Genomic DNA, 12,790 nt, shown 5'->3' with positions numbered 1-12,790 from the left:
CATTGGAAAAAGGCAGTTTTCTTTTTAATGGCTGACATGCTTAAACGTTTTTTGGGGTGCACACAAACAAAAAGGGCCCCCTCGGTTCAAGGATTGGACCGCCACTGATTTCCTTGCATCAAACTCGCGGGTTGTTTCCCTCAAGAAAAACGCAAAAGTCTGGCAACGCAGGCGATTCGCTTTGTTGTATCGTTTTGAAGCAAACGCGCTTCAGCTATTGAATTTGACCATAAGAATTCCGGGTCAGGTCTAAAAAGCGTACGGGAGAAACCAAGGCTGATTCTTGTGCTATTGCCCAGTAAAAAGGAGGAAGGGAAGGGGTTTAATAAAGGGGAAGGGAACCAATCGGGGTCTTTATAGCGGGCGTTCCCTTCCCTTCTCTCCACCCTCCCCCTCCACCGTTTTCACTCCTCAAATTCTCTCAATCCTCCTACTACCTCACCTCCTTCCCCTTAAAAACTGAAAACCAGCCGTTACGCCAGTTCTAAGTGGTTTGTTGGCCTAATTTTCTTTTCATGTTAATTGATCAGATTGTAACAAAAACAAGGAAAGGTGCAGTATAGTATGTTGTAGCAAATCACTGGGAACTTGAATTGTTTTTTTAGTTTCTGCACGATCGCGATCTCACGTGCTCCTCAAAAATCTATATATTAACCATCCAGCGGCCAGAGCAAGGCAGTTCAAAAGCCATACCCTTGGAGCGGCACATTTCCTTCCCCTCCCCTCTCCTTCTTCACCCCATGGCTACTTCAAACTGACAGCATGAAAAGCTGCTTCCAGGCTCGCTGACATGAATAAGATAGAAATCGTTTGGGAGCTATTTGAAATGTAATTCCACAAAAATACCTTCAAGGAAACCATGGACAGTATACGTAGACAGGCATGACGAAACCGGAAGTACCTCTTCTGGGCCTGCAGCTGCAGCCCATGCTTGTCGGGTATGGATTGCATGCCGTCTGTGTCGCCGTCTGTTACATGCAAGTCTTACATGAAGCCCCACAACAAACAAACATGGCGGACCGGTGGAAAGGAAGCTGCTGTCAGCAATTTATATACCTTTAATATCGTTTGTATGCTTCCTTCCATGTTGATCTGTAACGCCAAGTGGTAGTAGTCATTTCTCGTAAGAAATTTCAATGAAATGCAAGAGAAAACATATTTAAAAGTCGTCCTTCTGGGAAAAGTGAACAGTGGAAAAACTTGCCTTGTCACACGATACATCACACGCTCATTCAGCGAGGAAACACCCAGCGTAAGTAAAATCTTTTCCCATCAATTTTTATGTAACCCGAAAAAAGTTATTAGTTTTTTACGAAGGCTAAATAGCGAACAACATTTTTAATGCCTTAAAATGAATCGTATTTGCTGGCGTAGTAAAATTCTTCCTTGTCGCAGTTGTAAGCGCTTAGACCGATTGAGACAAAATAATTTTGTATCGTTATAATTCAAGTTAGCATATCTACTCTTTCTTTTTATTTATATTATTCATATGTTCTTCTTGTCATAAATATAGGTCAGCCATGGGACTTTAACCCTGATTTGTTTAGGGAGGAAATTAATACTTTCCGTGATGATGTAGGTGCAATATAGAATCCAACCAACATCACGCGATTTAGCAATTTCCTTCCAGACAAATCCGATATTGAATCGTTATAAAGACTGCGGCTGATCTATAAAACAAATATCGGAAAAGAGGATACAGAAATTAAAATTAGCAAAGTATATATGGTCGCTTCAACTATAATTTTTCTGTTGTTTTCTCGTTTCCTGTTGTGCCCTGTTCAAAGCTCCATTTTTTAAAGCTCTCCCAAACCTTGTATTACGCACAACTAACAGCATTTACGTTTTCTTTTATAACATGGCTAGAATCATTTAAGGCAAAAATGTGCATGGTTTCCTGTATGAAATAAATTACTGTGAGATGTGTTGTCTTACAAAACATATCAATGGTATTGATCATTTCACATACCGGTAGGTTGTGAGGCAAGCTTGCACACAACGAAACATATAAATATTCAATCTTAAAACCCCATTAAAGGCAGGAGAAAGTTTATGAAAGACACCAGGTAAAAGACAGTTCGCAGGGATTTCAAATTATGTTTTAAATTAGGCGTTAGCAACTGCAAGAGTAGGTGGCTGTGACAAATATTATTCTGCTGAGGTTGTTTGTTGCGAGCTGATTGTTATCACCAGAGTAACCAGGGACATATAATCAAGTAGCTGACATAACTTTGTCAGTTACTGGATTGTTTTAAAAACCCTGAGCTCATTGTACAGAAAACTGTTTTGTCCAATTTTTCAACCTGGATTAAACAAAAGAACTCTGTTACAACGGCAAAGTAGATTCCTGGTAACAACAATAGGTTACCTCAACCTTTGGTAACATGACAATATCTTTGCTAATATAGCAACCCAAAAGTTGTTTGAATTTATCGCACTAAAAATATTTTCAATAGCTAGAGATCTAAGAAAATTTAAAATGCGCACACCTATTCTCTATATAGCCATTGTTCTTGGATCAAATGTATTTTGCAGGGGCTTCGATAAAATTTGAACTAGGTACATGTAGCTGGTTTGAGCTGATGGTTGTAAAGGGCTGTTCCAAAAAATCCTTCTTTAATTACAGGTACTTTAATTTAAGGGAAAAAGTAGCTGACTTCACGGGAACAGAGCAAAGTTGAGCAATGTAGCTGATGCTTTTCTTTGGCCGTTGGCATAATACTGAAAGCACTAAATTTGCATATTATATCAAGTTGGTTCTTTAGACTTAAGTTACTAAAATTGAGATAATGAAGTTGTCATTATTTATAAGCTAAAAATATACAAGCATAATATAGAGAAAATTATGTTACATGGACATACTTTGAAAATTATTTCATGAAGCAAAATATTCACTGAATTTTTTACCTATATACTCTACCTGTATTTAAAGACTATTTATATACATTATTTTTTGTGAAATCCATGCTATTTAATTTTATGTTATGGAAATGCATGGTGACATTTGAGGGTTGATGTCATTAATTATTAACAACAATGAATTTTGAACTTGCAGCTCATGTTGCTTTCTTGCTTCTGAAGCTGAAATAATACCTAGCTTTTACAGACTATAAAACTACATAAAATAATATTCGTCCAATGTTAAGGGATTTTTTTTTATCTTAATCTACCACCTCAATTATTATTGTTTTCTTAAAGTGGTTTGTAAAATGTATAAAATATTTAAATTTTGTGGAATAACATTTTTATAACAAGAAAATTAAAATATGTTTTGGTTTTGTCATTTTAATTTCCCCTACATAATCTTAATTTGGTTTTATTGCAGCTGTTACACAACAGATGGATTGTAAATATTATAAGCACTTAAAAGCACATACACAAATATATTTAAAAAAAACAAATTTGATATTGTGCATGCTCTGAATAGCTAAAAAGCCACCTTTCATGCACTTTAAAATCTGCAACAGAAAGGAGCCAAAGCCATATATTAAAGGAGGGTAACGACAAACAGTAAAAACTGACAAACCAAGGGGTGTCGAATGGTTAATGCGAGACTTTGCGAAACGGCAAGATTGATATCTTTTCTGCGAGCCCGAGACCTTTTTAGCCTTGCAAAAGAAATCGAGACTCCGAGAAAGTGTCAAAGAAAAATTTGAGACGACGAGACCCCTGAAATTTGGCTAAAATTTTGCGAGACACACAGTTTTTGAAGGACCATTCACCACCCCTAAACCAGCGGCCCTTAATCATAAAACACTGATTGTTTGAAAACGCTTTTAGAGAAAACTAAACCATAGCTCAGTTGCTTTCTTCATATCTCTGATGCTCTTAATAGCTGTTGTGGTGTATGACATAATGCTTCCCAGTCAGCTGTTTTTTCTTAAATAAAACAAAATACTTTTAAAAAGCTTTTGTAAGTAAATTTTTAATTATTCAGAATTTAATTATTATTAATAGTGTTTTCACATACTTCTTTTAAGAGGAATGCATTTTTAGAAAAACGTGACTTTTGGCATATTTAAGAAGTGTTTCATATTTGCCTTTTCATGGTTGCTGTATTAAAATACAAACTATCTTTTTCTCATGTTTTTTTACAGACAATTGGAGCAGCATTTTGTAGAAAAGATCTTTACATTCAAGGCAGGAATCTATCACTTGCAATATGGGTAAGATATAAAAATCACCACTGTGTTTATGTTGTGACCTTGATTATTAAATATTATTCCATTATTATTATTATTAATTTTAATTATTATTATTATTATTAATCTGTCACTGCTGATAATTGTTTCAAATGTTAACACCACTAATAATAATAATAATAATAATAATAATAAATTATTGTTGAATCATGAAATATTAACAGCATTGATTTGTCAATTTAGGACACTGCTGGAGCAGAAAGATATCAAGCTATGAGTGCAATGTACTACCGCAGTGCCAGAGCAGCCATTTTATGCTATGGTTTGTAGATTAATTATAATTATTATTACACAAGCTGATATTAGTTATTTTTTACAACTAGTAATGAAGAAGATTTTTTTAATATTTTAAGAGCTTGCTATCAATGCAACATGACAAACATTTCGGTGCCCAGGGGGGGGGTACTCCGGCTTGTAAATGATGGGGATGATCGAATGGAGGCAAAATTCAGGACCCAAAAAAATCGCTAAGTCTTCCGACATTACCCAAAAAAATCCCTGAACCAAAAATAACCCCCCAAAAAATCCCTTCTCAGGCTTGTCAAATTACCCCTAAATTGTCAGGAGGTGCAATAAAATAACACAAAGAATGCTCGTTTTGTTTATTCATTGCCAAGGCCGCGCCAAGGCACATTAGTTCATTTTTAATACCCAAAAAAATCCCCTATCTAAATCAAGATACCCAAAAAAATACTTGCCAAATTTTCCAACCCAAAAAAATCCCGGAATCGAAAATTTCAAACCCAAAAAAATCCTTAGATCATCCCCGTCATTAACAAGCCGGAGTACCCCCCCCCCCCCCTTGGGTTTCGGTGGTTACTTAAGACGGATTTCGCTCAAAGTTCTAGCAATAACTGCAACAATTAATTACTTGAAATCTCATCATAGCATTGCATCATTTTGAATATAAATATTTATTTGAAACAACTCACTTTAATTCAATTCTCTTAGTGACCCTACAATTAAATTCTGAAGCAGTCTCGAGAAAGTTAATGTTGAACCTTGTAAAACCACTCTAATTGCCTGATGAACTAATTTTAAATTGTCAAAAAGCAGGTGAAAAATAAATGAAACATATTTGGGTAAATTACATTAAAATCAGTTATATTCAATGTAGTGAGAGTCTTGGGAAGTTAGAATTAAGTAATAGTTGCCATGACATCAATAGTGAAATGATAACATTTTTAATGTATTAATAATACTAGTACAGTAATATGAACTTTCAGCATTAGTATGACACCACCGGTCAACATGACCCCATTTTTTGATGCAACATTTATTTATGGTGTTTTGCCATACTTTTTCTTTTGCAGACCTTACAGACAAAACTAGTTTTGATAAAGCCAAGTTCTGGGTGGATCAACTAAAGGCTGCAGAACCTGTAAGTTTTTTGAAATGATCACAGAATATTTGATTGACACTAATCAAAACTAATGTATGTGACTGTGGAGGTGCTGTGACCTAACCATCAGTGCACTGGACTCCAAATCAAGCAATCCAGGTTCGAGCCCTGGCTGGGTCATTGCATTGTGTTCTTCGGCAAGAAACTTTATTCTCAAAGTTCCTTTCTACACCCAGGTGTATAAATGAGTACTGGTGAATTTAGTGCTGGGGGTAACCCTGCGATGGACTAGCATTCTATCCGGGGAGGAGTGGAATACTCTCAGTCACTTAATGCTATGGAAACCGGGATAAGCTCCAGCCTGATGGGCCACTTGGCCCAAATGTTGATCTTAGAGTCTTACAAATGTACGAGGCAGTGAGGCGAGGCAGAGAGGCACGCAAGGCAGAAATCCCTACTCCAAATAACAAGGGTAACCGCAAGCTACCTACAGCTAACTGTAGGTTAACCGGAGTGTCATTTAGGCTAACCAAAGTGCTATTTAGGCTTACCAGAATGGATCACATGCCCTGCTGCCTTGCACTTTATGACGACCCAGATCATACCCCCGGGGGGGGGGCACCTTGTATATTTTTGGGTGGGGGTGTGCCGCTGGGTATTTGAAGCCCTTGCCCTATACCAGACCATGTTCAGCTGATTTTTGCAACCCTATACTAGACTAGACACCGTAAATCCCTACCCTATCCCAGACTTGCATTTTTTAGAACTGTATCACTATCAGTGTTTTAATGGAAAACCATCTGTCAACAACGATGCTGTGATGATTTTATTTACGTTTAGGAAAGTCTCTTTCTCTCCTGAGTTTCTATTCCTATTCTGGACTAAATTCGTCATAACATAGAGCAGTTTTCCGGCAAATGCTACCCTTTTCTAGACCAAAACTTTCTGATTTCTATACCCTATCCCAAACTAAACTGCTTGAAAACCATACCCTTCACAGCGGCACATACCTATATAGCTCATATATGGGAGTGCCCCCCCCCCCCCCCCCCCAGGATCATACCTTTCTTACCTATACCCTGGTATGTGTTTACTTTTAGGACTGCAGGATCTATCTTTGTGGAACTAAACTTGATCTGATAGAAGAGGCTGTACAGCTAAGAGAAGTACAGACCAAAGCAGTTCTGCATTACTGTAAAGGTCAGTTAAAAATCCTCAAACTAACTGCAAAATATTATATCTGTACTTGTTAGGAAAATAAGAATACACATTAGTGGTAACTGCTTTGCCAGGTTTCTCCAAAATGATTCAAATCATTCAATGACACAAATGATTCTGTCAAATTTGCAATAATAAATTCACTTTTAAGAGGAACATGCCTGAGCTGTTTTGAATGTAAATGGTATGCACTGTGCCAAATGTAATATCTGTTTTGTTGTTTTCATGTAGAAATTGGTGCAGATGCATTTGAAACATCAAGCAAAAGGGGATTCAATGTAGGTATGTTCCAATATAATCAAAACAATAAAGTGACTGGAAGGTATTAAAGGGACAGTATCACGAGATGTGTCCTGTGTTTTTGTTTAAACTATGACAAACATATGAGGTTGCACTCAGTGATCGACAACATAACCAAACGAAAAATACTTTATTATTATTGTACTCTACCACGATGATTAACGACAACATTTTTTATGATATTAACATAACCTTTGAACAACAAAAGAAAGGCATTAATTCATTCTCTATGCAAGGTGTGAATAAACATAATCAATGGTTTTTAAGTGATTTTCTTCCAAGTAACACTGACAAACCTGAAAATGTCCACCCAACTTTTTCAAGTTTTAGGCCACAACTGTCCTGTCTATCTGTAGCCAAACCACCTTTTAACAATTTTCATGACTAGTGCAGTACGTTTTAGCAAGGCCAGGCCACCATTAGTGGATTTCCAACACCTTCATTGCAATTTTAAGTAGCACTAAAATATCATGGTGACACTGTCCCTTTAAGGGATATTTGCGTTGTTTGGTGTCGTGTGCTTGCTTCAGTGACATACTCATTGAACACTATCTTCCTACTTTCCATTGACAGATAAAGTTTTTGAAAAGATAGCTGAAGATTTTATGAAATCCAACAAAATGGTAGCTTCAGGTATGTTTATTTGTGTTACTGAAATGATTCATTTAGCAGCCAGGGTGCTCATTTTATTTTGGGAACTCAAGGGTTAGACACCAATTGGAGACAGGACATATATTAGGGACAGGATGTATAAAGAATGTATGGGAGATCTTTCCCTTGAAGAGGTTATGGTCTCATAGTACTTTAATAGTTCTGCAATTAAAGCAGAACATAATTAGGGAAGCTCATTTTCTTATTGGAATAGGGGACACTTAAAATTGTTGGGGCTAATTAGAAACCCTCTGCACGCATTGCAGACCAAAATGCTAGGACTTGGTTGTAAAAGTCTGCACACAATGTTTGCTTTTCTTTTATTAGGAGCAAAGGGAGATGTGCAACTAGACCAAAATTCAACAGCGAAGAAAACATGTTGCTAACAGAGGTGTCATGAAATGTTGTCTTGGAGAGGGGCCTGTGGTTTAGAAAAAAAGGTGCAAGTTTTGGTGAAGTGACAGGAAACAGGAAAACAGATGGGAGGTCTATTGAAGAGGCATTTTCACAAGATAAATAACTTAAGTATAGAAATATTTAATGTATAGTATGAGGACACAATCTCTCATTACAACTAGTGTTGTAATATTTTTAGTCCTATGTTTTTAATTTAAAACCTTTTAAAGTGCATATGAAGTGAAATTTTTTAATGCAAATTTTTAAAGTTTAACATCTTATAAGAAAACCCTGAAAGTTTGAAAAGAAAAGAAAATAAATTGATGATCCAGTCTCCGGACACTTTTTTGACAGAAAAACAGTATTTTAAAGCCACAAAATTCGCTCAAATCTTTGTTCAGTAGAATTTTAATGTTTACAGTGTTTTTATATACATACTAAAGAACTAAAAACGACAGAAAAAAATTTCGCTTCATATGCACTTTAAACGAAAAAACAAACGAGTTGTCCAATTGTGCCAACGATTTTGTTTGTTATTTCCCAACTAAAGAAATATGTTTTTTGTATCAACTGATCTGAGGACCTAAGAATTTAAGAATTATTATACCTTGAAAACAGCATTTCTCTCGTGGGGTAAAAGGTCGAACCAGAGGTTATGTGTTGGTTATAGCTGTTAGAGTGGAGCCCCAGTGACTTAATTCAATCGAAAGCTGTTGAGCAGATCTTTCATGCAGTACAGTTCATTGTGCTGTACAAGGTGATTCTAACGTTTAGTCTGTTAATGAAATCCTAGTGTGTGACCATTTAACTGAAAGCTATGAGCAGTAAGGTTTGTTCATTTGCTTTCCAATTTTTTCAAGAAAGAAATTGGGAAAGAAATGTTTTGGCTTGTGACCACACTTCAAGGTCAAAACTTTAAATACAATAATTTTATAAAAGGTATTGTATATATGTCCCACATACATTAAAGTGATTTCATTTAACCCGTGAAACAATATCTAACAGTTAGTGTGTAATAGTCAAAACTAAACAAAAGAAAACTATGGAATTAGTGTCTTATATTATCTAAAACTGCAATAACTATTTCACGGGTTTAGTAAAATCACTCTAAACATACTCAAGAGGCTACAAACTATTGCTGCATACATATTTACCTTGCATGATAAAAGAAAAAAAATCCTGAATTATCAAAATCTTTTGTGTAACACTGTGATTACCTTAGTTTACTCAAAGAACGACACAAGTCTAAAATTCAATTCTGGGCTTACTTTTCAATGTCTGTTGTAGCATTGGTGTATGTTTTAAAAAGGATACACTCATAACCGAGTGTTTTAAAATATTCTATGAGTATCCAACACTTCACAAAATTCTACTGACGGACTCCAAATACTCATGATTCCTTGATTTCTTTTTCACTGACTTGTAGCACATATACACATTAAAAGTGTGTATTTAATAATGTCGGTATTGTATGATTTTTAAAACTGTAATGCGTTTGTAGATATCCAAATTATACAGATTAAAATTGCATCAGTTTGACTTGCAACTGTGTTTGAAACTGTCTTTTCAAGGTAGTCTATTTTGCTCATTAACGAATGTTATTGTGTGAACATCAGAGAGAATTCTCTCTGCGTATAAAAGACTTGTGACTTCGACTCTTCCACACACACGGACTCGCACCCTTTCAAATGCGAACACTTTTGTCCGGGAAATCCTCCTTTTGACGGAGATATTAACGCCTAAATATTGAGACAATAGAAATTTGCAAATGAGTTGAAAACAGCCCAAATTGACCATTTTCAAGGTGGACCATTTTGCTCATTAACGGATTTCAATTGTTTGAATATTCAGAGAGGATTTTCTCTGCGTATAAACGTTTTACAACATCGACACTTGCACACAATAGCCACGGACTCACAAACTTTCAAACACGCTCACAATTGTCCGGGAAATCCTCCTTTTTACGGAGATATTAACGCCTGAATATTGAAACAAAAGAAATTTGTTAATGAGTTAAAACAGCCCAAACTGACCATTTTCAAGGTAGTACATTTTGCTCATTAATGGATTTCTATTGTTTTAATATTCAAAGAGGATTTTCTCTGCGCATATAAGACTTGTGACATCGACTCGTGCACACAATAGACATGGACTCACGCCCTTTCAAACGCGCACACAATTGTCCGGGAAATCCTGCTTTTCACGGAGATATTGACGCCTGAATATTGAAACAAAAGAAATTTGTGAATGAGTTAAAAACAGTGCAAACTGACCATTTTCAAGGTAGTCCATTTTGCTCATTAACGGATTTCTATTGTTTTAATATTCAAAGAGGATTTTCTCTGCGTATATAAGGCTTGTGACTTCGACTCCTGCACACAATAGACACGAACTCACGCCCTTTCAAACGCGCACCCAAATGTTCGGGAAATCCTCCTTTTCACGGAGATATTGACGCCTGAATATTGAAACAAAAGAAATTTGATAATGAGTTAAAAACAGCCCAAACTGGCCATTTTCAAGGTGGACCATTTTGCTCATTATCGGATTTCTATTGTTTCAATATTCAGAGAGGATTTTCTCTACGTATAAAAAGACTTGTGAAATCGACACTTGCACACAATAGACACGGACTCACACCCTTTCAAACGCGCACCCAAATGTTCGGGAAATCCTCCTTTTCACGGAGATATTGACGCCTGAATATTGAAACAAAAGAAATTTGATAATGAGTTAAAAACAGCCCAGACTGGCCATTTTCAAGGTGGACCATTTGCTCATTATCGGATTTCTATTGTTTCAATATTCAGAGAGGATTTTCTCTGAAGGTAAAAGACTTGTGACTTCGACTCTTGCACACAATAAACACGGACTCACACCCTTTCAAACGGGCGTATAATTGTTCGGGAAATCCTCCTTTTGACGGAGATAATAACGCCTGAATATTGAAACAATAGAAATTTGTAAATGAGTTAAAAACAGCCTAAACTTACCATTTTGAAGTGGACTATTTTGCTCATTAACGGATTTCTATTGTTTCAATATTCAGAGAGGATTTTCTCTGCGTGTTAAAAGACTTGCGACTTCGACTCTTGCACACAATAGACATGGACTCACAACCTTTCAAACGCGCACCCAAATGTTCGGGAAATCCTCCTTTTCACAGAGATATTGACGCCTGAATATTGAAACAAAAGAAATTTGATAATGAGTTAAAAACAGCCTAAACTTACCATTTTTAAGGTGGACCATTTTGCTCATTTTCGGATTTCTATTGTTTCAATATTCAGAGAGGATTTTCTCTGAAGGTAAAAGACTTGTGACTTCGACTCTTGCACACAATAAACACGGACTCACACTCTTTCAAACGCGCGTAGAATTTTCCGGGAAGTCCTCCTTTTCACAGAGATATTGACGCCTGAATATTGAAACAATAGAAATTTGTAAATGAGTTAAAAATAGCCCAAATTGACCAGTTTCAAGGAAGTCCGTTTTGCTCATTAACGGATTTCTATTGTTTGAATATTCAAAGAGGATTTTCTCTGCGTGTCAAAGACTTGTGACTTCGACTCTTGCACACAATAGACACGGACTCACCCCCTTTCAAAAGCGCACACAATTGTCCAGGAATTCCTCCTTTTCACGGAGATATTAATGCCTGAATATTGAAACAATAGAAATTTGTTAATGAGTTGAAAAAAGCCCAAACTGACCATTTTCAAAATGGAACAGTTTGCTCATTAACGGATTTCTATTGTTTGAATATTCAGAGAGGATTTTCTCTGCGTATATAAGACTTGTGACTTCGACTCGTGCACACAATAAACACGGACTCACACCCTTTCAAACGCACACACAATTGTTCGGGAAATCCTCCTTTTCACGGAGATATTATCGCCTGAATATTGAAACAATAGAAATTTGTTAATGAGTTAAAAACAACCCAAACTCACATTTTCAAGGTGGACTATTTTGCTCATTAACAGATTTCTATTGTTTCAATATTCAGGGAGGATTTTCTCTGCGTATATAAGACTCGTGACTTCGACTCGTGCACACAATAGACTCGGACTCACACCCTTTCAAACGCGCGTATAGTTTTCCGGGAAGTCCTCCTTTTCACGGAGATATTAACGCCTGAATATTGAAACAATAGAAATTTGTAAATGAGTTAAAAACAGCCGAAACTGACCATTTTGAAGTGGACCATTTTGCTCATTAACGGATTTCTATTGTTTGAATAGTCAGAGAGAATTTTCTCTCCGTATAAAAGACTTGTAACTTCGACTCTTGCACACAATAGACTCGGACTCACACCCTTTCAAACGCGCGTATAATTTTCCGGGAAGTCCTCCTTTTCACGGAGATATTAACGCCTGAATATTGAAACAATAGAAATTTGTTAATGAGTTAAAAATAGCCCAAATTGACCAGTTTCAAGGAAGTCCGTTTTGCTCATTAACGGATTTCTATTGTTTGAATATTCAAAGAGGATTTTCTCTGCGTGTCAAAGACTTGTGACTTCGACTCTTGCACACAATAGACACGGACTCACCCCCTTTCAAAAGCGCACACAATTGTCCAGGAATTCCTCCTTTTCACGGAGATATTATCGCCTGAATATTGAAACAATAGAAATTTGTTAATGAGTTAAAAACAACCCAAACTCACATTTTCAAGG

General features: G+C 36.3%; 1 protein-coding gene across 1 annotated transcript; it reads left to right on the top strand.

The window, feature by feature from the left end:
- Window positions 1-1,004: 1,004 nt before the first annotated feature.
- LOC144647145 (ras-related protein Rab-24-like) lies at window positions 1,005-8,338 on the top strand. The gene is made up of 8 exons (XM_078506899.1): window positions 1,005-1,252; window positions 4,098-4,166; window positions 4,386-4,464; window positions 5,516-5,583; window positions 6,645-6,744; window positions 6,994-7,044; window positions 7,636-7,695; window positions 8,041-8,338. The coding sequence occupies exons 1-8, from the start codon at window positions 1,142-1,144 to the stop codon at window positions 8,097-8,099; spliced, it is 597 nt and encodes a 198-aa protein (XP_078363025.1). The 5' UTR covers window positions 1,005-1,141; the 3' UTR covers window positions 8,100-8,338.
- Window positions 8,339-12,790: the final 4,452 nt, after the last annotated feature.

Source organism: Oculina patagonica, chromosome 3 (assembly GCF_052425735.1).
Source record: "Oculina patagonica isolate OP01 chromosome 3, crgOcupat, whole genome shotgun sequence".
Lineage (NCBI taxonomy): Eukaryota > Metazoa > Cnidaria > Anthozoa > Scleractinia > Oculinidae > Oculina > Oculina patagonica.
This window is presented reverse-complemented; position numbering and strand designations above follow the sequence as displayed.